General features: G+C 33.5%; 1 protein-coding gene across 1 annotated transcript in view; it reads left to right on the top strand.

The window, feature by feature from the left end:
• The window catches only part of LOC143066906 (receptor for retinol uptake stra6-like), a 32,000-nt gene extending 20,856 nt beyond the window's left edge, over positions 1 to 11,144 (top strand). The window contains exons 13-19 of the mRNA XM_076239741.1: positions 1,792 to 1,840; positions 3,179 to 3,293; positions 3,972 to 4,073; positions 4,946 to 5,109; positions 8,293 to 8,415; positions 8,901 to 9,103; positions 10,922 to 11,144. Of these exons, the coding sequence (XP_076095856.1) occupies positions 1,792 to 1,840; positions 3,179 to 3,293; positions 3,972 to 4,073; positions 4,946 to 5,109; positions 8,293 to 8,415; positions 8,901 to 9,103; positions 10,922 to 10,960 (795 nt within the window). The 3' untranslated portion in view covers positions 10,961 to 11,144. The remainder of the gene's footprint in view (positions 1 to 1,791; positions 1,841 to 3,178; positions 3,294 to 3,971; positions 4,074 to 4,945; positions 5,110 to 8,292; positions 8,416 to 8,900; positions 9,104 to 10,921) is intronic.
• Positions 11,145 to 25,859: the final 14,715 nt, after the last annotated feature.

Here is a 25,859-nt window from a genome sequence, read left to right as displayed (position 1 = left end):
CTGAGCAGAAAATTGATGAACCAGGGGTATGTCAAAGAACGTCTCGTTCTTTTTCTAAAAAAGTTCATCGGAAGATACCCAGAACTTGTTGACAAATATTCCGTATCAACTTCACAAATAATACAAGATGGTCTTGAAGTATAGATTTTGCGTACTGACGTTTGTTATCATCTTAATTACGTATTATAGTATTCTTTTATATGTCTTTTTTAGATATTCATTAGAAGTGACTCTGTGGTTACGTAAAACCACATACTTTGAACGGCAAAATTATTTCATTTATTGATATTACTTTTACTTAAGGATCTTGACATACTATGAATGACTAAACTATTTTATTCAATAAGACTACTTTTTCTGTTTAGTCTATTTTTTATGATATACATTTGACGTGAAACTGTACTTATGTATCCCGTCATACTTTGAACCACACCATTATTTTATTTATTATTATTACTTTTACTGTTAAATCTGGTTTCTGTTATATCTACTTTACGTGAGTCTGCATTTATGTATGCCGTCATACGACAAAATTATTTTTATGTCTACCTGTGCGAATTTCAAACGCGCAATTTTACACCAGTAATGAAAACCTTCTATCATTTATGGGTAGACTTTACATAGATAAATTCAGCCGTATTTGACGTGAAACTGTACTTATGTGTCCCGTCATACTTTGAACCACACCATTATTTTATTTATTATTTTTACTGTAAGTCTGTTTTTTGTAATATCTACTTTACGTGAGTCTGCATTTATGTATGCCGTCATACGACAAAATTATTTTTATGTCTACCTGTGCGAATTTCAAACGCGCAATTTTACACTAGTAATGAAAACCTTCTTTCATTTATGGGTAGACTTTACATAGATAAATTCAGCCGTATAAGAAAAGCAAAATGAGAATGTTAAATTTGATGTATGCCTTTTTGTGCTACTTTGTTACATTTGTTGTTTATGTAGTGATATTAAGATGATAACACAATATTGACTGTTGTACCCCTATTTTTGACATTTTTACTCTTTGAGTATGTTTGTTTTGTTCATGCATCGTTGACAATGTAATGGAATTTGATGCGACTGTCATACAAGTGAGAGGTTTAGCTAGCTATAAAACCGGGTTCAATCCACCATTTTCTACATTAGAAAATGCCTGTACCAAGTCAGGAATATGACAGTTGTTATCCATTCGTTTGATGTGTTTGGACTTTTGATTTTGCCTTTTGATTTTTGATTTTCCTTTTTGAATTTTCCTCGGAGTTCAGTATTTTTGTGTTTTTACTTTTTTTTTGTATACGAAAGTAGGTCGAAAAAAATATTCCCTTGAATTTGACAGTTGTAGGTAATTAATCCTACATTTTATTGCAGTAAAACATGTCTGTGTCATAAACATATGTCTTGGGTATTTCAAAACACCATTATCTTTTATTTGAGATTTCTATAGAATATTTTGTAATCTTGTACACTGATAAAACAAGGGGAGAAATTTGATTGGTTAGCTTCCAATTTCTTATATGCAATGAAATGTTCTGTGACAGTTATGTACTGGACAGGATAAAACTTTACTCATGCAAAGTATTTCTTTCTTTGAAACAAAGATAAATTCTGCACATTTTTTGGAAAAGTGCAAATTTAACAAATACTAAAGGGGGGAATCAATGGTGGTATTACACCTGTAAACGGATTTGGAAAACAATAATATTATTTTTCTACTTTATTCAAATCATTTTATTTTGAGAAATTCATTACATACAATCTAAATCCTATGTTAATTTTTTTTTTTTTATTTAGGTTGGTACTATGCGATATACTGGATACCAAATAGGTTATATTTTATGGGGTATGTCGTATATTTTATGTGTGTGTCATATATTCTATGGGATATGTAATATAAGTTCTGAGGTATGTCGTATATTTTATGGGTTATGTCGTTTATTTTCTGAGGTATGTCGTATACTTTCTAGGGTATGTCTTATATAGTGATAAATAATGAAAATTAAATAAAAAAGTGGGGCTGTCGAAGTGACATATCTTTAACTTTATTATCAGATGTTGGACATGATTTTTTTTATTTATCTTAGGTTTCAAGAAAAAAACGCAAACGAAAAATTACATCAAAGGAAAATTATCTAATAATTGCGGATATTTTAATAGTGACATGACATTCCTACATTTTAGGATAAAATATGACGGAGCGTCCTTGCATCCGTATTGCATTCTCGTCACAAAAGAGGGACGAAAGATACCAAAGGGACAGTCAAACTCATCAATCTAAAACAAACTGACAACGCCATGACTAAAATTGAAAAAAGACAAACAAACAACAGCACACACGACACAACATAGAAAACTAAAGAATAAACAACACGAACCCCACCAAAAAACTAGGGGTGATCTCAGGTGCTCCGGAAGGGTAAGCAGATCCTGCTCCACATGCGGCACCCGTCGTGTTGCTTATGTGATAACAAATCCGGTAAATAGTCTAATTCGGTTCTTAGTAAACACAAAAGATAATCAAAACACACAGATTAACTAGGCCTAACAGCACCACGTGTCACATTAATGTACAATTGTCCCATGATAATTATAATTGTTATCTTGTTGCAAAGGCACTAATAGTTCATATTGCACTTCTTTCCATATCATTTTGTATGATTCCCGATTGATCATAAACCTCTGACAAACGACTTACAAATACATCTCACAAAGACGCCAACAATACAAAATTAGTTCATACAGTAAAAATTATGACATATTCCTTCCTGATAAACTACAAATGCATTCAAACATGATTTCAAGTTTTTAAGGGTATATAAAATGAAAACAGCATTATAAAATCGTCTAAACAAGAGAACGCCAAAGCAAAAATCCGAAATCTCGATGTACAAATACCGAGCCACATCCAAAGTCATACAACCACAAGGAACATAATAATACTAAATTGAAAACTGTAGAGAAAAGAAAAGGAAACACAACATCATCACATATATAAGCTATGCATTCTCTGTTCTTAGTAAACAAAAAAGATAGGAAGACCGTAAGCGATAGATACATAATAAATGGTAGAATATATTCCGCATAAATACAATACAGAACACTTGCTATCAATTAACTGGCCAATGAGTTGTATAAATTTATTTCTCTGTATTGTAGAAACTTTATAATTGTATACTTTCAGCGTACATTGTACAAGCTGCTCTGTTTTTCTTTACATTTTTTGTGGTAGATATCGTAGTTTCCTTATACAGAGCCGGTTTAGGTGGCACAATGACAGACCTTATAAGCGAATTTTGGTAAAATAATACTGTTATTGGTGTTAGGCTCTAAAGCATTATTTATAGAAGTTTAGTTTTAAACATATTTATCTATAGTCGATTGGGAAACAAGTTTTGCAACTTATATATATATATATATATATTCCTTTCCACTTTGCCGTTGCGAGTGCTGCCTTGTAGCGGCATTAGCCTGCTCTTTTTAGAAATCTACAAGGCTGTTGTTAACGTGCAAGAGATATGACTTTCTCTTAACACGAGTCCCTACAATTTTCATTCCGGAGCGGGAATCAAACCAGGAACCTTGGTGTAAGAAGTCCGATGTACTAACCACTACACCACGGCTCTCGTTATAGAAGTGAAAAAGTAACCATTCTAATCGGATGGAATAAGAAGCTGGTAGGAATAAGGATAAACTATATTTGTAACGATAAAATAATACAACCACCTTAAGAATAATTGTGAACAACAAGATCAATAGTAAAAATGAATGTTTACCAAATATTTCTATGGTGGGGACTGGCAAAAGATGAGCGTCACCACTAAGGTATTTGTAATTACACCGCTCCATATCGATTAATTCTTTCCAGCCGTGTTTCCTTTTAGAAATGAAATAAACAGATTGTTAATTAAAAATTACTTTGCAGGTCAATTCCAATAACTGCAATACTGTAAAAGGTATTGCAACTTCTATTGCAGGTCTATTCCAGTAACTGCGATACTGTTAAGTGTATTGCAACTTATATTGGCCAAGTTCTTATTCTTACAAGAAAGTGGTAACGTTTTGGCGATTGAAAACAGGTTTTTATTATTTCATATTATTGCAATTCTAAAATATACTACTTTTATTTTACTTTGAATAACCACTCAAGGCAATGTGTCTTTATATCTTTAAGGTAATTGTGGCCTCTATTTGTTCATTGTTATGGTTGTATTAGTTACAAATGAGACTATTTCTGTGTCCATCCATGTGTTGCTGCTATTACTTTATCAGGTATAATCACAACAAATAGTACCATTATAATATGAACATTTTAAATAAATCCTTACTCAAGCTTGGGAGAAATAAGATGAATGAATGCTGAAAGAAAGGCGAGAGAAACAAAAGGGATAATAAAACTTACCCGTGTACATCGAAAACGGACTGATTATATGAATCCCGGTTTAATCCACCATTTTCTAAATGAAAAGTGCCTGTAACAAGTCAGAAATATGACAGTTGCATTCCATTCGTTCGAAGTGTTTGAGGTTCTTATTTTGCAATTTGATAAAGAACTTTCTGTTTTTAATTTTCCTTAGTGTTCGGTATTTTTGCTGTTTTCATATTTTTTAACGGAAAAAAACACCAAAAAATAAACAATAGTATACAACACACAAGATGGAAAACTAAAGACTGAGCAGCCTGTACCCAAACAATAATCAGGGCTTTTCTCGTGTGGTCAAAAAGGTTAGAAAATCCTGCTATCCTCTTGAAATAATAATCCAACAGCATCGGTTAACATTAAAATAAAAACAAAACTATTTTTTATTTTTTTTTTGATTTAACTAAGAAAATGTGAAAAATACTATTTCCTTCTAATATAAGAAAATAAGTATACAAATGTATGTTTGTGTAATAATTATTCCTCTTTGTTATTCTAATTGCAAACTAATTGACTTAAAATGTTTTACAGACGAGGATTCTTTCTGGCAGTTTATTTTGTCTTTTTCTACAACACATTTTTGGGTTTAGTATCGTGTCTGCTGCGAATTATAAAAGCTACAGTGATTGGAATATTATTTCTTGGACGATTAGACCACAGTACTCTTCCCAGAAGATTTCAACTGTTTGATCCAGGTTTGTTCAGTTAAAGAAATTGTCATGCATAGTGATATGTCTATAGAAGTCCAAGAATATTAAGAACAATGTTTAAATTGATTATACCTGTTTAAGAAATAATGGATTTAAAATCTAATGTGGACCATTGTGTAAAATTATTTTGTTAGATTCTAACTTATATACAAAAACCGTAAATTACGTCAAATTTATATACCAATAATGTTACGTCCCCAAATATTTTCATGCCTTAGATTTTCTGCAAAATAAACTAACGGCATCGTGATGATGATAGTAAGGGGAAATTCCGCAAATAAACTCAACAGAGATAACAGAATTAAAATTGTGTTCACCAGACGTGCGATTCTTATACAAAGACTCATCAGTGACGCTAGGATTAAAATTGTGTTCACCAGACGTGCGATTCTTATACAAAGACTCATCAGTGACGCTAGGATTAAAATTGTGTTCACCAGACGTGCGATTCTTATACAAAGACTCATCAGTGACGCTAGAATTAAAATTGTGTACACCAGACGTGCGATTCTTATACAAAGACTCATCAGTGACACTAGAATTAAAATTGTGTTCACCAGACGTGCGATTCTTATACAAAGACTCATCAGTGACGCTAGAATTAAAATTGTGTTCACCAGACGTGCGATTCTTATACAAAGACTCATCAGTGACACTAGAATTAAAATTGTGTTCACCAGACGTGCGATTCTTATACAAAGACTCATCAGTGACGCTAGAATTAAAATTGTGTACACCAGACGTGCGATTCTTATTGCCCGCGTCACACTGTCCCGATTTTTATATACGATGGACACCCGAATGCGAAAATTGTAAGTTCGTACGAAGTTGGTCCCGATCTCGTTAAAATACCCAAAAGTGACCGAAGTAAGTACGATGAATAACGAAGTCTATACGATGGTGCCGAAATTATATACGATAGCAAAAGATGGACATACGAAGGTTAACCGAAGACGGGTATTTAAGCTTCATATCTCAGCCGAAGCCTTCACGATTGATCACGAAGGCTACACGATGGATTACGATGGCTACACGATGGATTACGATGATGGCGCGATGGCCATACGATGTCTAAAAGATACGAACAGAATTTCGACAACATATCGTTTCTGTAAAAGTCTGCCATGCATGGCGGGAAATCGATCTTTTTGTCTAATTCTATAAAACTTAGTTTATTATCCCCTCGCCTACTACATGTAAGTTGCGTGTAGATAAAATTGTTATGGACACTCTAGAACCAAAATGCTCAAAACTTGGTATGGTGTTACTCGTTAAGAATATCTTAAGCGCTATTGACTTTAAAGTTCAAAGGTCAAGGTCACAGTGGCAGTTGTAATACAAGGCAATATCACCCTTGTGGACACTCTAAAACCAATATGCTTCAAAAGATTTTAACCACATTTGGTATATTGTTCCTCCTTGTAATGATCTGACATTTTTCACGTTCAAGGCCAAAGGTCAAGGTCATGCAGATGGACTTGTTTTTTCTCCTTGAAATAGCATAATACACAGGAAATTGGTTGCTCATTTTTTTACCTGCTGGTTCTAAAGACAATATTAAAGGTATTTCCAGTTACTGAATGTTTTGGTTGATTTTAAAAAAAATAGTTTATGTATCAAATATGCATATTCAATTTACCATTTTCTGCATGTGTCATATACAAATATAGTGTCCATATTTGTCCCCAATATGTTACATACGAGGGGATGCCACGCTCGGCATTGCCTTATTTGAACTGTAAAATGTGTGCACTAGTCTGAATAATCACCCATAATTATGCCCATGTTTACTGATCTATCTTAAAAGGTGGGTTCGTTGATCCCTTTTATTCAAAAAGAGCTCTTTCCAGGAGAATAATTTTTTTATCATAATAATATAGACAAAAGGAAGGATGTGGGGAAAGCAACAAAAGCGGCAAAATATGACATATAGAAAACAAAATGGTTATGGAGTAAACATTCGTGTGACAACAACTCAGACGATACATAAAAAATCAGAATAATGAAGAAAAAGTTGGGTTCCCTATATACGTGTACCTGCAGTGTTGGTGTACGAGGCGCGTTTATGATTTTCATTATGTTACTTGATATGAAAAATTGACAAAAAATAATATTTTACTTGTAAAAGTAAATCCTGAGCCTGTAATAGCTGCTCTTCTTGTTCCATTTGAATTAATAGAAACAACGCTGTCGCCTTTCTTGTTCTCATAGAATCATATGATATGAGCTCCATGTTTTGTGAACGCATTTCTTAACTGTCGTATTAGACTGACCAGTGCATATCGCGCATGACACTTTAAATGTATTTTAGCGCGAACATTAACTTACATTTAGCTGGATTTATTGCCGTCGTAGTTCCATCTTGTCACCTTCGTACTTTTATTCGATGGCAACACGACAGGATTACGAGGTCTTCACGAAGTCGTGTTGCCATCGTAAGACCTTCGGGTATCTTCGTGATTCATTCGTGTAGACATCTTAATGTCAAAACTGCCCTATGGAAACGATGGAAACACGAATGCAATACGAATGTGCAAAGATGCATTCCCGGTGACATTACGATGGTGAGGATGGTGATACGAACTCAATACGAACCCTCAACATCGGACGCACCTTCGGGGATTTTTTAACATGTTAAAAAATTTAGAACTCTTCCCGAAGTTGTCCCCGAAGTCTAGAAAAAGTGGCCGATGGTTCTACGATGGTTAAAGATGGCACTACGAATAGCCCGATCTGGATACGATCAGTCCCGATTTTGAAAATTTCCATTATCGTGTTGCCATCGGCGTAAAAATCGGGACAGTGTGACGCGGGCATATACAAAGACTCATCAGTGACGCTAGAATTAAAAGAGTTGAAACTAAAAAGCCAAATTAAGTACGAAGTTGAAGACATTGAAGACCCCAAATTCTGAAAGATTAAAAAATTGAGGAAATGCCATTTGTTATTCATTGTTAAATGTGTATAAAACTATTGGTAAATGACTGCTTGAGCTTCAGCATTAGCAAATACAATATCTGTAACAAATTCAGATCAGTTGGAATTTATATATACAATATCTGTTACAAGATCCGATTAATTTGAATTTATAAACGCAAAAGAAACCAAAGAAATCGACTGTATTCCTATCAGATAAACACTGACTAAACGTAAATATATTTTTATTAGGGTTTAATGCTTATGTTGGATTTATGCATATTGAAAATGCACATTACAACCCAGTCATTCTCACATTCCTGTCTCTCATACAAGTTAATCTGGAGACAGACAAAGACAACGACGAAGAGAGAGGTATTTGTCGTCATATGATCATATTTCTTTTACGAAATAGTATTTTAAAACATTATGTATACTTTAACAAATGTGAGTATGCTTATGATTCGCCTTTCTGTGTGTGTGTTTTTTTTTTTTTTTTTTATTCTTAAAGGTTTGTTTTGAAATAACTGAGCAATATATTTGAACTTTGTCTTCATTAAACGCCAATTATCTCCACAGTGTCCGAATCTAAGAAATTTGTAAATACAACAACAAAATTACTTAAAAATCTGCATAATAAAACAAATAGAAACACTAGATTTTATGTACAATAACTTAACTTACACAGGTACATTAACAAAAAACGGGGATTAAATTTATTTTCTTCTTATTTTGACTCGCTTTCATCATGTTTTTATAGCATGGTTTGTTGTTCATTGTGTAATTATTTGCATCTGCATATACTCACTATAATTGCTTATCATAGCAGATATTAATTTTCTTTATTAACAAACGTACAGAACTAAAACATGTGAAAGAACAGCAGAGATCAAGACGTCACAGGGTTGCTTCAATTAATTGGTACTTAGCATGCTTACTCCACTATAACCCACACCTCCGAGTATTAAGGAAGGATTATCTGGAAACACTCCGAGCTAAGAGAGAGATAACTGTTAAATCGAAGGAAGCTATCAAGATCTACGACGAGCCTGAACTATCTGTGGTATATTTTTTTTTTTTTTTTTTTTTTTGATATATCTGATAAATTTTCATAAACGCAAGATATTGAAAGAACTAACAAATAAGTTTCTGTCTGCAACTGTCACCAACGGTTTCATCTTCAAGAATCATTGTTCAAACATTGACATTGGGCTCGTGCAATCAGTGGCTAATTACAATTATTATTCAGTTCGTGCAATCAGTGGCTAATAACAAATCTTCTTCAGTTCGTGCAATCTACAGCTACTGTTTGTTACTTTTTAACGACTCATTATTATCCAAGTCTTTCAGCCAATTTGTTTATTGGATGGTTATTCTAGTTAAAGACATACATAGATTAAACAGATATCCATTTTCGTCTATGATTGACTGTACAAGCTATTAGAGCTATGTTGTCCTGGTGAAAACAAATCTAGAAATCTAGAAATGCACAGGTAATACTTATAAGAACTCATCATATATACTAGAAGGACGAATGACGCACGTTAAGACTACAACTTTTCATCCCTAACCCTAACTTATCAGTGACGTTCCAAAACAAAAGTTAAAAGGGCGTTATAAAGTACAAAGTTAAAACGGAGTGAGGACCAAAAATTCCGGTTCAAACCAAAATTCATTTTATAGTGCTTTCTTTTTACATCAATACACTATTACTTGATGCCTAATCATTTGAAACAACTTACCAGTGTATTTAATAGAAGAAACACAACGGTTGTCTTATTTTGAGCATGACATCCGGTGCACTGAGATATCCGCTTGTTTTTGGTGGATTTTTTGTTGACTAGTCCTTGGTTTTCTTTGCTGTTTTGTAGAGAGGTGTTTGTCTTTTAGTTGTATTTAGATTTTTCAAGGACGATTGTAGACTGTTCCAGAGTGTAAGCGCGTCCTTGTTAAAATGCCTTTTGACGTAGCATTACGTTCTGATGTCATTTTTTAGAGGATTTAAAAGTATACCGTTTCCAACCTCATGGATCCGATTAGTTTTTATGGCGTAATAAGTTCCTTAAAATTTTTCACACTAGTAACGTCGCTTAACATAGTTCCATCAAATGTCAGACGGAAATCGGAAATATACTCCACCTCCGCATAATATGCTTTAACCCCGCCACATTCTGTATGTATGTGCCTGTCCCAACTCATTTTTTTTTAACATAAATTAGACCGTTGATTTTCTCGTTTGAATTGTTTTACATTATTTCGAGGCCTTTTATAGCTTACTATGCTGCATGGGCTTTGCACATTGTTGCCGGCCGTACGGTGACCTATAGTTGTTAACATCTATGTAATTATCACTGAACCAGTATATATTTGTTTAGGGGCCAGCTGAAGGACGCCTCCGGGTGCGAGAATTTCTCGTTGCATTGAAGACCTGTTGGTGACCTTCTGCTGTTGTCTGCTTTATGGTCGGGTTGTTGTCTCTTTGGCACATTTCCCATTTCCATTTTCAATTTCATTTGATCTCTTGCGTTATCTCATTGGCAATCATACTATATCTTCTTTGTTATATTCAAGTGATGTTGGGATGCAAAGGTAACTACTTATAATTGTCTTAATTAAGTTTCAGCATACTGGCACTCATATAACCACCAATATCATATTAACATTTTTCTAGACTTTTTGACAGATTGGATCGTCGATCGGACCAGTCTCCTTGTGGTCTTCTGATTTGATAAACCTGTGTATCATCTATATACGAAAAGTATGACATTCCGTGGTGCCTGAAAAAAATAACCTGCTGGTTTTTGAAAAATACAATACAGTTTCAACCCTAATACCTTTCCCTGGGGTACACCTTGTGTTTATATCTATTTTTTCTTTACAGGCAATTGAAGATCTCAAGAAATCATCACTGAAAGTGTGATTTGATAAGAGTGTGTTGTTTATGGTAAAAGGAATATACTGACTGGATAAACGTTCAAACATCTATATTTAATTTAGTATTTATTTTATTTGATATATCAGAATATGTTATCGTTTGTGTTCATACGTGTTAATAGGATAATGTAATGGTAATGTTTGACAATGGAAGCGTGTTTGATTGTTAGTAAAAGATTGAATGATGTTCTGTTAGTGTTTGACAATAAAACCGTGTTTCTAAATATGTTAGATCTGATAACTGTTTGAGTTTTTTAATCAGGCCATAGTTGTTTTTTTATTTGTTTTGCGTCCGCGTGCGGGTAGGTTTTCGGCCAATTTGTGTCAAAAACAAACACAAACTTTTTTTTGTTCGTCAGTAGAAAATCCGTATTTTCCGGGCTTTTCCAGCCGTGTTTTTGTGTATTCTTATACTCAAATCTATTTTGCGCTTTAAATAACAAGTACGCTCCTTATTTAAAGCGTTTAAGCGATCTTGACTTCGATACATGTGACAGCAGAAATGGCCAGTATAAATGTGCCGGCGAGCGAGATCGTTTGTGTTTCACTTTTCAAAGATAAAAGGATCGTTCTGGCTCCATATGCCTTTCCGCTCGCCGGCACAGAAACTTTTTCTCAGATCCTAGAGAGCCTTTACGTAGCCAGCATAAGAGACACGTTAAATACAAGATTCAATGAACCTATCACCATAGGGGATAAAACTCTGATAAAATGTTATGTTTCATATAGCTCTAACGGGGAAAAAATTGAAATGAATACATCTCTCAAGGCTATAGATGCTGTTAAAATGTTTGGTGCATATGTAAGCTTTGAGCTGACTTTGCTAAATTTCCTGTTTGTCATGTTTGCTCTTTCACTTAGATATGACAGTATTGATCTAAAGTCACTGTTAATCAGTCCAGAACTTAAGTAGACTCTTGTGTTATTTTCTTTGTGTGTGTTTTTTTTCCTTGCTGTCTGGTAGGTTTTCTCAGAATCAGTTGACGCAAACAAAGAAAAAAACAGACACGGCCTCAGCAAAACATTTTGTTAAAGAACATGTTTGTTTATTAAATCACTATCTTTAAAAATTAACGTTAGTTTTTATATTGATTTGTAACGTTGAGGTCCCCGATAGTATCATCAGCTCAGTAGTCATTACCCTATCTATTTATTTGCCCCTTTATAAATTTTCAAATTACACAGAAACCAAGGAGAGGCAATCTTAATATGATATTCTTACTATGACTATTTTCTGGTTTTTGGTCGGGTTTTGGTTTGTTTGACACATTCACCGTGTCGATTCTTAATTCTATCTTACTGCATTTCAGTTCAAACAATTATATGTAATGCGCTAACTGTATATACAGATACAAAAATAAGGGTATCTTCGTCAATAAACATCACGATAACATAGATTCTCACTTTTGATTTAAACAATGATCTTTGAACTTATTTGACAGACACTATTTGTTTCATAGTGTGGCAGTGAGCTAATACGGTATATATGAGGTAATAGCGAAGATCGAATCCCCATATTGAATTTACTGACCCCATATATAACGTTTTACGTCACTAGCATACTATGAATTTTACCGACTTTCTTAACATGTGGTATATAGACAAGTGACAATCAATGTGAGCAAGTCTTTAATACTGTAAGCATTAATAAACTACTTCTTTTGGTCATACAAAAACGAATGCCGACAATAACAACTTTGCACGCTTTAAATATGTTTTATATATTTATTTCAATCTTTCATCATCAATTTCGTCGTCTGTTGAAACCTTTTAGATTTTTCTCAGTACTGTTTCATACTTTTATAAAGGGACGTACAACCACTACTAACCGTGTATTTAAATATGTTCATCCTACTATCCTAATATGGAATATACACGGTCCCCAAGCTGTTGCTTATAGCCAATCATATTCCTTAAACTGTAAAGGAGGTAAGACATAATACGCATGTTTTGATTCTATTATTACTTTCACAAGAATAATATTCAGTGTTAAATTTGTCAACCTTTATCATCCTGTATAACCCCGATACAGATGAAACCGGACGTTGACGCGTTCGAATCGAACACACCGTGTAACACTAAGTTCAGACAGTAAGGAACTAATACTTTTAAAGAAAATCCAATATCTATTCTTCGGATATTTTGCTCTAATATATTCTTTGCCATAATACTCATTAGTTACTAAAAGGTTTTTCAAATGTGTGACATTTTTAAATACAAATATCAAAAAACACACGACGATATGAATGATAAAACGTGCTTGGTATTTTTAAATATTCAAAAATAATGTTTCTCATACCTCATAGTTTTTAAAACATACATTTTTGAAAATTTCATAGTATAAATTATTAATCTTATAAAGATCGTTTGTTTATGTTGTATCTAGAAACAAAAAAAATACACGTTTAAAAGTGTCTTTATTTTCATGTTGTGTACGCTTCGTTGTCGTTACACCTTTTTATACTGTACGCTTCGTTGACACAATATTGCGTTTGTCAATGAATTATGCATGTATTAAATTATGCTTTGGTATGATTATGACCAATATGCATGTATGAAAATAATAATTTCCCACCATAACATGCAGACAGCAACCCATAATATCTGTTATATTGCCGAAACACTCTAGGAGGAAATTTGTACATGTAAAAAAATCCTTATGTATACGAAAGTGTAAATTGGTAGGAATAGTTATCAAAGATTCAAAGGTAGGAAAATACAATAACTCGACAGGTGCAAATATGGCTAAGCATACAGATACACACGTCTAATTTCTAATTTGATAGTATTTTTGAAAGTTTTTATCATACGACATTTAATGTACGGTTAGGTGGTGGGTTGGGTGTCCGCTAACATGTTTAATCCCGCCATATTCTGTATGTGCCTGTCCAAAGCCAGGAGCGTGTAATTCAGTGGTTATATATATTTTTTGTTCACTGTTTTGTGTATAAATTGGGCCGGTAGTTTTCTCGTATGAATTGTTTTACATTTGTCATTTCGGTGTGTTTTATAGCTGACTATGCGGTATGGGCTTTGTTCATTGTTGAAGGCCGTACGGTGACCTAAAGTTGCTCATTTTTGTTTCGTTTGGTCTCTTGCGAAGAGTTGTTTCAATACACATTTTTTTTATATAGACAGCAATCAAAAACAATCAATGGATTATAGGTTAAACCTTTTGGCTTAAATCTCAAAGGCGGGTCCTAGGGGTCATAGATTACAATAGAATTACATTAAGGCTATTGAATATGTGTATACAATAAACATGTAACTGATAGCCCTCAATAGTAATACAGTTACTTTTATGTGAAGATATAAAGATGAAGAGATAATTCTTAGTTATAACTGGTTTGCTTTTTCAATTATTTTTTTTGTTTGTTTAATTTGTAAGGTATAAAGATTATGCTTAATTTCCTCGAAAATTACAGTCTTTCTACTGTGGTGCGAAAATCTAAATGATTGGTCGTTCTTGTTATTATAAACACCTTAAAGTTTATACCCACCCATTTGCATTTCATTCAAATTTTTACTTATTTCGGAGAAGACCAAAGGGACCATATTTATATTCCCCAGTTACCCTTGGCGTCATGGGTAAATTATGCAGATGAGCAAAGCATCAATCATCAACCTAACCTTAGACATTTTCTATGTTTCTTCTTTCATGTCTTAATAGTTATCAATAAAAAAGAAACGTTTCGCAGTTGGTACTGAACAATTTCTGGACCCTTTTATTTGATTATGACACCCGTACGTAATGGCTGGTTGTTAGTTGCCCAACGTTCATTTGCAAATATGTCATGCATGTTCAGGATAAGCACAAAGTAGCAACACATACTACATGTAGGTCCTGGAAGGAGGCCCTCCTGAATTACGTTAGGGAATAAAATTGAGAAAGGAAATGGTGAATATGTCAAAGCGACAACCACCCGACCATAGAGCAAACAACAGCCGAAGGCAACCAATGGGTCTTCAATGTAGCGAGAATTCCCGCACCCGTAGATGTCCTTCAGCTGGCCCCTAAAATATGCATAATAGTACAGTGATAATGGACGCCATACTAAACTCCGAATTATACACAAGAAACTAAAATTTAAAATCATACAAGACTAACAAAGGCCAGAGGCTCCTGACTTGGGACAGGCGCAAAATTGCGGCGGGGTTAAACATGTTTATGAGATCTCAACCCTCCCCCTATACCTCTAGCCAATGTAGAAAAGTAAAAGAATAACAATACGCACATTAAAATTCAGTTCAAGAGAAGTCCGAGTCCGATGTCAAAAGATGTAACAAAAGAAAATAAATAAAATGACAATAATACATAAATAACAGCAGACTACTAGCAGTTAACTGACATGCCAGCTCCAGACCTCAATTAAACTGATTGAAAGATTATGTCTTCATCATATGAATATCAGGTACAATCCCTCCCGTTAGGGGTTTAGTATCATACTATCATAAAATATATGAGAAGAACATAACCCGTGTCATGCCAACAACTGTTTTTTTAGAAATAAAATGTGTTTAGTTCCGATGCAAAGACCCTATCAGTGAATCAATGTTAAAGCCAAAATATGCAATCTTTAATGACCTGACAACAGTATCGTAACTATATCCCCTTTTAATAAGTCTATTTAAAGGTTTTGTTAGTTTCTGAGGAGAATACTGACATTTTTGTGCTTTATAAAGAATATTTCCATAAAATTTTGGATGTGAAATACCTGAACGTATAAGATGTCTGCATGTTGAGTTATATTTACGAATTATTTCCTTATACCGGTGATAAAATTTAGTAAATGTTTTGACCAGTTTGGACTGCCATTGGATAAAATGAGGTTTATTGAATCAGGACACCATGCGCGTAGCTACGTTTACGTCAAAACGCCCGGGCGTACACTTGAATTTTGAAAATATTTTTTTTATCTAAATATAATAAGAAAAACTGGTCAAAAGCACATCAGTCTTGTGCTTCTCTCTTCAATGGATTGTAATTTTCAATAAAAAGGGACTAAATTTACTTTAATCAAATAGTTCATTTCATATATTTGTTCCAATTTTCTGTAAACGTCTGAATCTACTGTGAATTCTGCGTACTTTTCTTATATTTAAAGCAATTCATTATCTGCTGGGATTCTATATGCGGTTTGCATTGTTGTCGAGCATGTAACTTATGCCGCAAAAGCGAGACATAGCGTCGTCAGCGCAGTCAATATTTAGGTTCCGAATGTGGACAAAGTTTTTTGAATGACTCTCTGTTAAAAAAACTGTTTATGATCAAAAAAGTATCCAGTGCAATATGATAATGCAATTATTTCTTAATTATTATTAATTCCCCCCACATTTTACGGATAAAAGGTATTTCTTTCTGCAATTAATAAGTGGTCACAGTTTGGGCTTATTATTTTTTTTTCTTTCTTAATTACATTAACTACTTGTCGAACCTTCATCGAATTTTTGAAAATTTGGAAGAAGATTTTTCTATGATTAATGTCTAAAGCAAAATTTTGAAAGCATATGTTTTCGTTTATTTTTCTGTTCTTTACTGATAGCTGGACTTTTCTTTGCACAATTAATTGCTCAATTTATAAACCTTCATAAAATGTGATATATGGGCGGGCACACGTTAAATTCCAGATCAAGAAAATATAATAAAGAAAATTTTTGATTTTTTTTTAAATTCCTGGAAAAGACTGGTAAATTGATTCACTTCTTATGGAAAGAAATCGTGTTCCAGATGTTATATTGCATCTCTAAGAAATATTTTTTTCGTGTTCATTAAAAGATGCTTTTGTCGATTGTATGCTCGCTCACTCACGACTTTAAACAATTTGAAAGTAATATTGGTTTGAAATTTTCTCTACAACCAATGTCCGTTAGCTTCCAATTAACACAATGAATAAGTTCTCAAAATTAAACATAAAAATATACCATTTAAATTCAAAAGTATCTTACTATCAATGATTTTTTACTGACAGGAATGGTATGTCATTCTCGATAACTCGATCGCTTTCGGGGGCTCCGTCCCCTTGGACCCACTACCAGCAGGGGGGGTGGAATTGAGTGGTTTGTCACCCCCTCAGACCCCTCGCCAAAGTTCGGGCGCACACGTGAATATGACCCAGCTACGCCACTGGACACAAATGTTGCCTTTCAACAGGTCATTTATGGACCTCACATAAAGTGTTTGCAGGGGGTTGGTGCAGTGTAGTTAGCGTAGTACTCTCTTTACACAAGACATTGGATCTTATATTCCCAGTCGGACTGGACGTGAATGCGTACTTTTACATCACGCACAACTAAACGGGTGACCAACTTCGGTCAGGTTTTACTGCCGGTATGAAAAAAAACAAAGTGAGCATATCTAATAGTATATTTCCCAGTCATCCTTTACCAAATTCTTTCATGAATAAAAAAAAAAATTGGCTACAATATAGAAAGTTATGCTGTACCGGTTAATCACCTAACATTATTACAATATGCACACTTATAATACCGTACATCCTCTCGATACTGTTTATATTTGGCATTTCACATGTCCATACGTTTTATTACGTCTTTACCTAAAAGCATTGGATATATATTGATTAATACTTAGATTTACATGTTAGTTATTATTCGCTTTGAAATAACTATCAGTTACTAAAATTACTCCTTTGTCGATATTGTATATGGTTTTTTCTGTCTTGTACGGACATTTTGAGTCGAGCCAATTGCAACTGTACAGGTTGGGGGCTCACGTGTTTAATCCCGCCGCAATTGTTTTGTGTCGGTCCAACGTCAGGAGCCTGTAGTACATTGGTTATATAGATCTGTCATTTTTCTTCTTCTTTAATACATAATTCATAAGTTATAAAAATATTACTGTTAGTTATCGTTTTAATTTTTTTTTTATATCGGGGCCTTTTTTTAGCCGACTTTATTTATCGGTTTTCCTCATTGTTAAATGTTGTACATTGGACTATAATAATTGCTTTATACAGCCACTTCATTTAAACTTTGGCGGAAAGTTGTCTCACTGGCCACCACATCACATCTACAAAGCTTTATAAATAAATGAATAAAAAAATAATAAAGCAGTTGGAATGCCATCTATGGCATTCAGCAAATTAAGTTCAACGAGTTCCTATGTCTGCTTTCGTCTAGGCGAATTTGGACCAACATCGGCATTTGGACGAGTCTCAAATTGTGAAAAATAAGTCATTAAAGTTTTATTGACTGTACTATACTTTTCGAAACTTTATTTCCACTGGAATATCTGTATTAACTGTTCACTTCATCTTGAATAACACTGAAAGTCCCAATTTTCAATAGAAGCATTCTTATCAGATGTAACGCTGGTTAAATATAGCAAGTTTGGATTTGGATGACAGATATTTTAAGTTAAACTACTTTGACTAAGTTAACAAATAAACATTAACAGTAAAATACAGAAAAAGGGTCGCCGACACCATCTCGAATACCTTGACAAGAAAGTGATGTGTGATGGTTTTTGTCAACGAACTGTACAGTGATTATTTAAAAACGCACAACGAACGCGACACATTTGATTGAACGAACAATACAGTAAGAGAAAATTTATTTAGTATGATATTGCGTTTATTCTAAGTTCTAGGGAATATTTGAAGAAACGTAGTAATTCAACGTATAGTTATTTATTATTGCTTAAGGTATTAATATGCAAAGGTGTATGCACGAAAAGATATTCAGCATTGATTAATTCATAAAACGTATGAAATTTGCACCATGTCTGTGCGTTTTGCATCTAGCAGTTTAATCAAACGTTCTATGCAATATCTAAAACTTACAACAACTGTATAATTGAATAAATAAACTAACATGCACATTGACATATTTATATATACTCAAATAAGTTCTAGAGAGGCAGTCGAAATTGTTGTCATGCCAAATGTTGTCATGATTATCGCTTCGAACGCGTCAACGTCCGGATTCATTTGTATCGGGGTTATACGGGGTGTTTATCTAGTTTTAATAGTTTAAAAACGTATGCAGTTATAATATAAGTATCTACAAATGTTAACACCCAAATTTGACAATTCAGTCTTTAAATAAATATAAGATACACGGTAATTAGATAGTTGAAATTGTGGTGCTAGATACCTTACTACGGTTTAATTTAAGCTTACAACTTTGCTTAAATTACTGAAATCTACGTGAAAGCAACATAACATATGTGTGCCTGAAACATAATGAGACACACTTTGTTGATACTCGTATAGGGTTTATAACCCCTACTACACATGTACTCAGCAAACATAATGAGACAAACTTCGTTGATACTCATATAGAGTTTGCAACCCCCACTACACATGTATTCAGCAAAGGTGGATGACCACCAATTAATTTCTGTCATTACATAATTATTAAAAGCTATGTCTTAAAGGGGCACTAGATGTCAAATTCATGGTCACCGATTTGACTCAAATTCTCATGTTTGATTTATAACAATGTAAAACATTTATCCAAACTGTCAAAAGTCTAAAATAAACAGTTTAAAGAGCATGGGGTAGATAATATATAGGTTCGTTTCGTGTGTATTTTAGTCCGGAGGCCATCTAATTAACTATCGATTTGACCTCGGATGACCATATACGCAATGTAAACATAAATAAAGACATGAATAGATTAAACCAACACGTGCAATTGGATTTTTATAGGTCTGTTTGATTTGATTTTATAGATTAAAAATAGATATTGCTGATTGTTTTTAACCGTATAAGAATGATTTTATGTGCATCGAATTAGTAATCAAATGATTTACCGTAGTTTCACTTTCATCACTGGGGTTCCTGAGAAGAAACTTACGCCAGTGCCCCCAAGAGTGCAAAAAACTTGCCTACTTAGCCATGGTTAGATCCGTACTAGAATACGGTGCTGTCATCTGGGACCCATTCACCATCAGGGAAATAGAAAAAATAGAAAGCATACAGAAAAGAGGAGCACGTTTCATTCTGCACGACTATAAATCCAGAGACACCGGATGCGTCACAAATATGCTTTCTAAGCTAAAACTGCCACCTCTCCAAGAGCGAAGGAAACATCAGAGGCTGACTATGTTCTACAAAGTGGTTGAGGGATTGGTGCCGGCTATTGATCCAACAGATTATCTACAAAAGACAAGAAATAAACGCCAAGTGAAAGCAAAAAACTTTAGTGACTTCCAATATTCAAACATAGTGGAAAGACAAGAAACCAGAAATAGCAGATCGTATAAATTAATAGACTGCAAAACAGACATTCGTAAAAACTCTTTTTTTCCAAAAACAATAGTTGAGTGGAACCATCTGGACGAGGTAACTGCATGTCAAAAGACAGTTGAGGGTTTCACGGCTGCCCTCCAACGGTTGGACTAACCAACCCGCTCTCCTTCCAGTGCGCATATATCCGCGATCGGATCCTGCACTGTGTAACATACAGATACAGATTGTTGACATTCTTTTTCTTTAAATAACCAGTACACGTACAATGCATGCGTTGTCAATCTCTGGCTATGGGTTAAATTGAAGTTCACTTGAATACGGATTTGAAGAAGTCGACTCATTCACTTGCAAGGGAATTACTAATTATCAATGTTTCTTGCGTAATTTGACAAAATTGAACCTTTTTGGCTGCAAAAACCGAATTGTTATTTCACTATTTCACTTTCATTATTGATTGAACAGAAAAAAATCAAACTTTAGATTTTTTATATATCTCGTAGCTAGTGCCCCTTTAAAGTTCAATATCAGACATGAAAGACATTTTTTCTTTGAATTGATAACCAGATGCTCCGCAGGGCGTAGCTTTATACGACCGCAGAGGTTGAACCCTGAACGGTTGGGGCAAGTATGGACACAACATTCAAGCTGGATTCAGCTCTAAATTTGGATTGTGATTAAATAGTTGACACAGCATAGGTTTCTGACACAGAATGAATGTGTTCTAATGAACTTAAAATTTTTGTTTTCTCTTAGAGCAATTCACTATGCTGTTGAATATTAATCCTCTCAAAACAAGAATGTGTCCTCAGTACTCGAATGCCCCACTCGCACTATCATTTTCCATGTTCAGTGGACCGTGAAATTGGGGTAAAAACTCTAATTTGGCATTAAAATTAGAAAGATCATATCATAGGGGACATGTGTACTAAGTTTGAAGTCGATTGGACTTAAACTTCATCAAAAACTACCTTGACCAAAAACTCTACTATCGTAGGTGGGGCATAAAAATGTTTGAAGAAATTTTCTTTTTTATTTATGAAATTTCAAATGAGAAAAATTGAACCCAATTTTTTTAATCACATCCCCCTTTCCCTTATTCCAAAACTAATCTCAATTAAAATTTCGAATGGAGTTTGCAACAATAACTACTCATTTAAATACATCATAAAATATTAAGATGTAAAAAAAACTGCTTGTTATCACTGAATGTTATTTATTATAATTTATCAGTTGGTAGTAAAAAGTGAATATACATTGTATATTGTATATAACAAAGATTTAAGTTGATTCTGGACAAAGAAAGATAACTCCAATTAAAAAAAAATCTTGCTATTGCACAATATTTTGCAATTAGATATTTCTTGCTTACTATTCTGGACAAAGAAAGATAACTCTAATTAAAAAAAATTTCCTATTTCACAATATTGTGCAATTAGATATTTCTTGCCATTGCGCAATACTGTGCAATTGAAAAGACTTGCTATTGCACAATACTTAATATAATAATTTTAGATCCTGATTTGGACCAACTTGAAAACTGGGCCCATAATAAAAAATCTAAGTACATTTTTGGATTCAGCATATCAAAGAACCCCAAGATTTCAATTTTTGTTGAAATCAGACTAAGTTTAATTTTGGACCCTTTGGACTTTAGTGTAGACCAATTTGAAAACAGGACCAAAAATGAAGAATCTACATACACAGTTAGATTTGGTATATCAAAGAACCCCATTTATTCAATTTTTGATAAAATCAAACAAAGTTTAATTTTGGACCCCGATTTGGACCAACTTGAAAACTGGGCCAATAATCAAGAATCTAAGTACATTTTTAGATTCAGCATATCAAAGAACCTAACTGATTCATTTTTTGTCAAAATCAAACTAAGTTTAATTTTGGACCCTTTGGACCTTAATGTAGACCAATTTGAAAACGGGACCAAAAGTTAAGAATCTACATACACAGTCATGACAGTTAGATTCGGCATATCAAAGAACCCCAATTATTCAATTTTGATGAAATCAAACAAATGATAATTTTGGACCCTTTGGGCCCCTTATTCTGTTGGGACCAAAACTCCCAAAATCAATACCAACCTTCCTTTTATGGTCATAAACCTTGTGTTTAAATTTCATAGATTTCTATTTACTTATACTAACGTTATGGTGCGAAAACCAAGAAAAATGCTTATTTGGGTCCCTTTTTGGCCCCTAATTCCTAAACTGTTGGGACCTAAACTCCCAAAATCAATACCAACCTTCCTTTTGTAGTCATTAACATTGTGTTTAAATTTCATTGATTTCTATTTACTTAAACTAAAGTTATTGTGCGAAAACCAAGAATAATGCTTATTTGGGCCCTTTTTTGGCCCCTAATTCCTAAACTGTTGAAACCTAAACTCCCAAAATCAATCCCAAACGTTCTTTTGTGGTCATAAACCTTGTGTCAAAATTTCATAGATTTCTATTAACTTAAACTAAAGTTATAGTGCGAAAACCAAGAAAATGCTTATTTGGGCCCTTTTTGGCCCCTAATTCCTAAAATGTTGGGACCAAAACTCCCAAAATCAATACCAACCTTCCTTTTGTGGTCATAAACCTTGTGTTAAAATTTCATAGATTTCCATTCACTTTTACTAAAGTTAGAGTGCGAAAACTAAAAGTATTCGGACGCCGGACGACGACGACGACGACGCCGACGCCAACGTGATAGCAATATACGACGAAAATTTTTTCAAATTTTGCGGTCGTATAAAAATGTGTGAACAATTAGGACTGAATCTGTCAGCAGAGAGTCATCTCATTTGACCAGTGACGCAAGTTTCAATTTTAAAAATGTCTGCCTAAACCCGGGTTGATTTTCCACAGAAAATTGCGTTATTCAATAACAAGAACCATTATTTTTTTATATATATGAAGTGGATATGAAATGGTGTTTAAAGTGTTATTGATTTTATTAACTTGAAAATAATTTGTTTTAGATTACAGTTAATTGTTTGGAAAATAGATGTATTTCGTAGTTGTAGTTTGCATTTAACTAACTTTCAGTAACTGGGAGCAATCTCCGAACTCAAAGGAAAATTCAAAACAAAAAATACCAATCAAAATCATTTACTCAATAAAATTGAGAATGGAAATGGGGAATGTGTCAAAGAGACAACAACCCGACCATAGAGTAGACAACAGCCGAAGGCCACTAATTGGTCTTCAATGCAGCGAGAAACTCCCGCACCCGGAGGCATCCTTTAGATGGCCCCATAACAAGTGTGTATACTAGTTCAGTGATAAAAGAGGGACAAAAGATACCAGAGGGACAGTCAAACTCACAAATAAAAAAATAAACTGACAACGCCATGGCTAAAAATGAAAAAAAGACAAACAGACAAACAATAGTACAGATGACACAATATAGAAAACTAAAGAATAAGCAACACGAACCCCACAAAAAATAGGGTGATCTCAGGTGATCCGGGAGGGTAAGCAGATCCTGCTTCGCATGTGGCACCCGTCGTGTTGCTAATGTGATAACAAATCCGGTAAATAGTCTAATTCGGTAGGTCACAATCATGATAAGGGACGTCAAACACATCAAATGAATGGATAACAATTGTCATAATCTTGACTTGGTAAAGACATTTTCTTATGTATTTACACTTGCTTTTATAGCTAGCTAAACCTCTCACATGAATGACAGACGCTTAAAATTCCATTATAATGACCACGATGTTTGAACAAAACATACAGAAACAATAGGTAACAATGCCAAAATTTGGGGTACATTAGTTATAATGTTTATAATGAATTTTTGATCTAAATCATTATAAAGACAAACAAATATGTCTACAAAGAAAAACAAAAAGGCATTTGAACAAAGCACAGTACCAAAAACGATAAACAAAACTTAAAATTTACCATAGCACACTATAAACACAATGAGGGGATATAAGTACCGAGTCACGTCAAATATGTATATCCAAAAATGACTAAAGAGTAAAATGATGCTTTAAAAAGAAAAAGGAAAGAAAGCTATAGCTTGTAAATCTGTAAATATAGATAATGCAATTTCCTATAGGAACTCCTTTTGCGACTTAAACTGTGCCACTTTATTATGAAGTTTTGTGAAAAATTATAACCCAAAACGGATAGTTGATATGCACTACTATGGTTCCTTTTATAATTGATGTATTCCCCTTGGTTTTAGTTTGTAACCCCGATTGTTTTCCCTCAATCGATAACTGACTTACCACTGTCGCCTTTATTAAGATGATAAACAATATCAGTACCTAGAATCTATACTTCAAAGAGTTGTTTTTTTTGTAAGGAGTATAACACTTTCCCCTTTGATAAAGTCTGCATTGTCTGAATATTAACGAGCGTTACATATTTCAAATTAAGATTTTTAAATGCCATACGATGCATGACATGAGGGTTTGTTACTAGCTTTGAAACTTTTGTTTATTTCGTGTATATTTGTTTCATTTTTTAATTTTCAAAACAATTCATCTTAACGGTTGTTGCAACAAAGGTTTTCTTTGGAGGAAACAGGTGGTTCCTTTTCGTTTCATGAAATGACACATTAATGAACATAAACATGGATTAAATATTATAATGCAAATAAAAATCTTTTGGGGAATATCCAGATGTAAATTGCAACTTTCATTTAGGAGTGCTTTTGCTAAATTTAGATGTGGAGTTGCTCCCCTTAGAATAGAAACAGGTAGAAATGAAAGAAAATAACTACACGAACATATTTTTATTGTAATAATAGTAATGAAGATGAACTACATGTTTTATTGAAACGTCCACTAGATCTTAGTCCTGTACCAAGTCAGGAAAATGGCCATTGTTATATTATAGTTCCTTTCTGTGTGTGCTAAATTGTAATGTTGTGTTTCTGTTGTGTCGTAGTTCTCATCTTATATCTGATTCGTTTCCCTCAGTTTTTGTTTGTAACGCGGATTTGTTTTTAATCCATCGATTTATGAATTTCGAACAGCGGTATACTACTATTGCCTTTATTAAGACAGATATTGTGTTATGAAGTTGCAAAAATTAATGTGGATTTTAATATTTTATTAGATAATGAAAAGTTATTTTTTTTTTTTAATTCAATAATGAAAGTGTCGCCATAACCTGCTATAGCATTTTAATCAGAAGAAATGTTTTTTGTCTAATTGATTATGCTATATTTTAATGATATTCATAAGCGAATAAGATAAGATAAGATAAGATAAGATAAGAATTTTATTAATCTAATCAAGAACCCATAAAGGGCATCATTTTACAACACAATATGATTGGAAAAAGCTAAACAGAAAACTAATACCATACTATAACGTTATGGACAGGATCAGAGCCTAACACAACATGTGTTTTATATAACTATTATATTAAATGTTATAACAATAAAATATTATATTATTTCATATATTTTGTTTATATATGGATCTTATTTCTAAACCTTTAATAATGTAATTTCTTAGGCACATGAGAGTTTGTAAATGCGCACTTGTGAACAGCCAGAAATATTTCTTATCATTAGGTAGTTCTTTAAAATTAGTAATAATTTCCTCTGTTCATTATATAATGGACAATTTACTGTAAAATGGGTCTCATCTTCAATAGAATTTGATCCATGTAATAAGCAGTGATGACATAGACGTTGAGTTCTCTC

The sequence above is a fragment of the Mytilus galloprovincialis genome, chromosome 3 (assembly GCF_965363235.1).
Source record: "Mytilus galloprovincialis chromosome 3, xbMytGall1.hap1.1, whole genome shotgun sequence".
In the NCBI taxonomy this organism is placed as follows: domain Eukaryota; kingdom Metazoa; phylum Mollusca; class Bivalvia; order Mytilida; family Mytilidae; genus Mytilus; species Mytilus galloprovincialis.
Note: the sequence above shows the minus strand (reverse complement) of the source record. Positions and strands in the feature narration are given on the sequence as shown.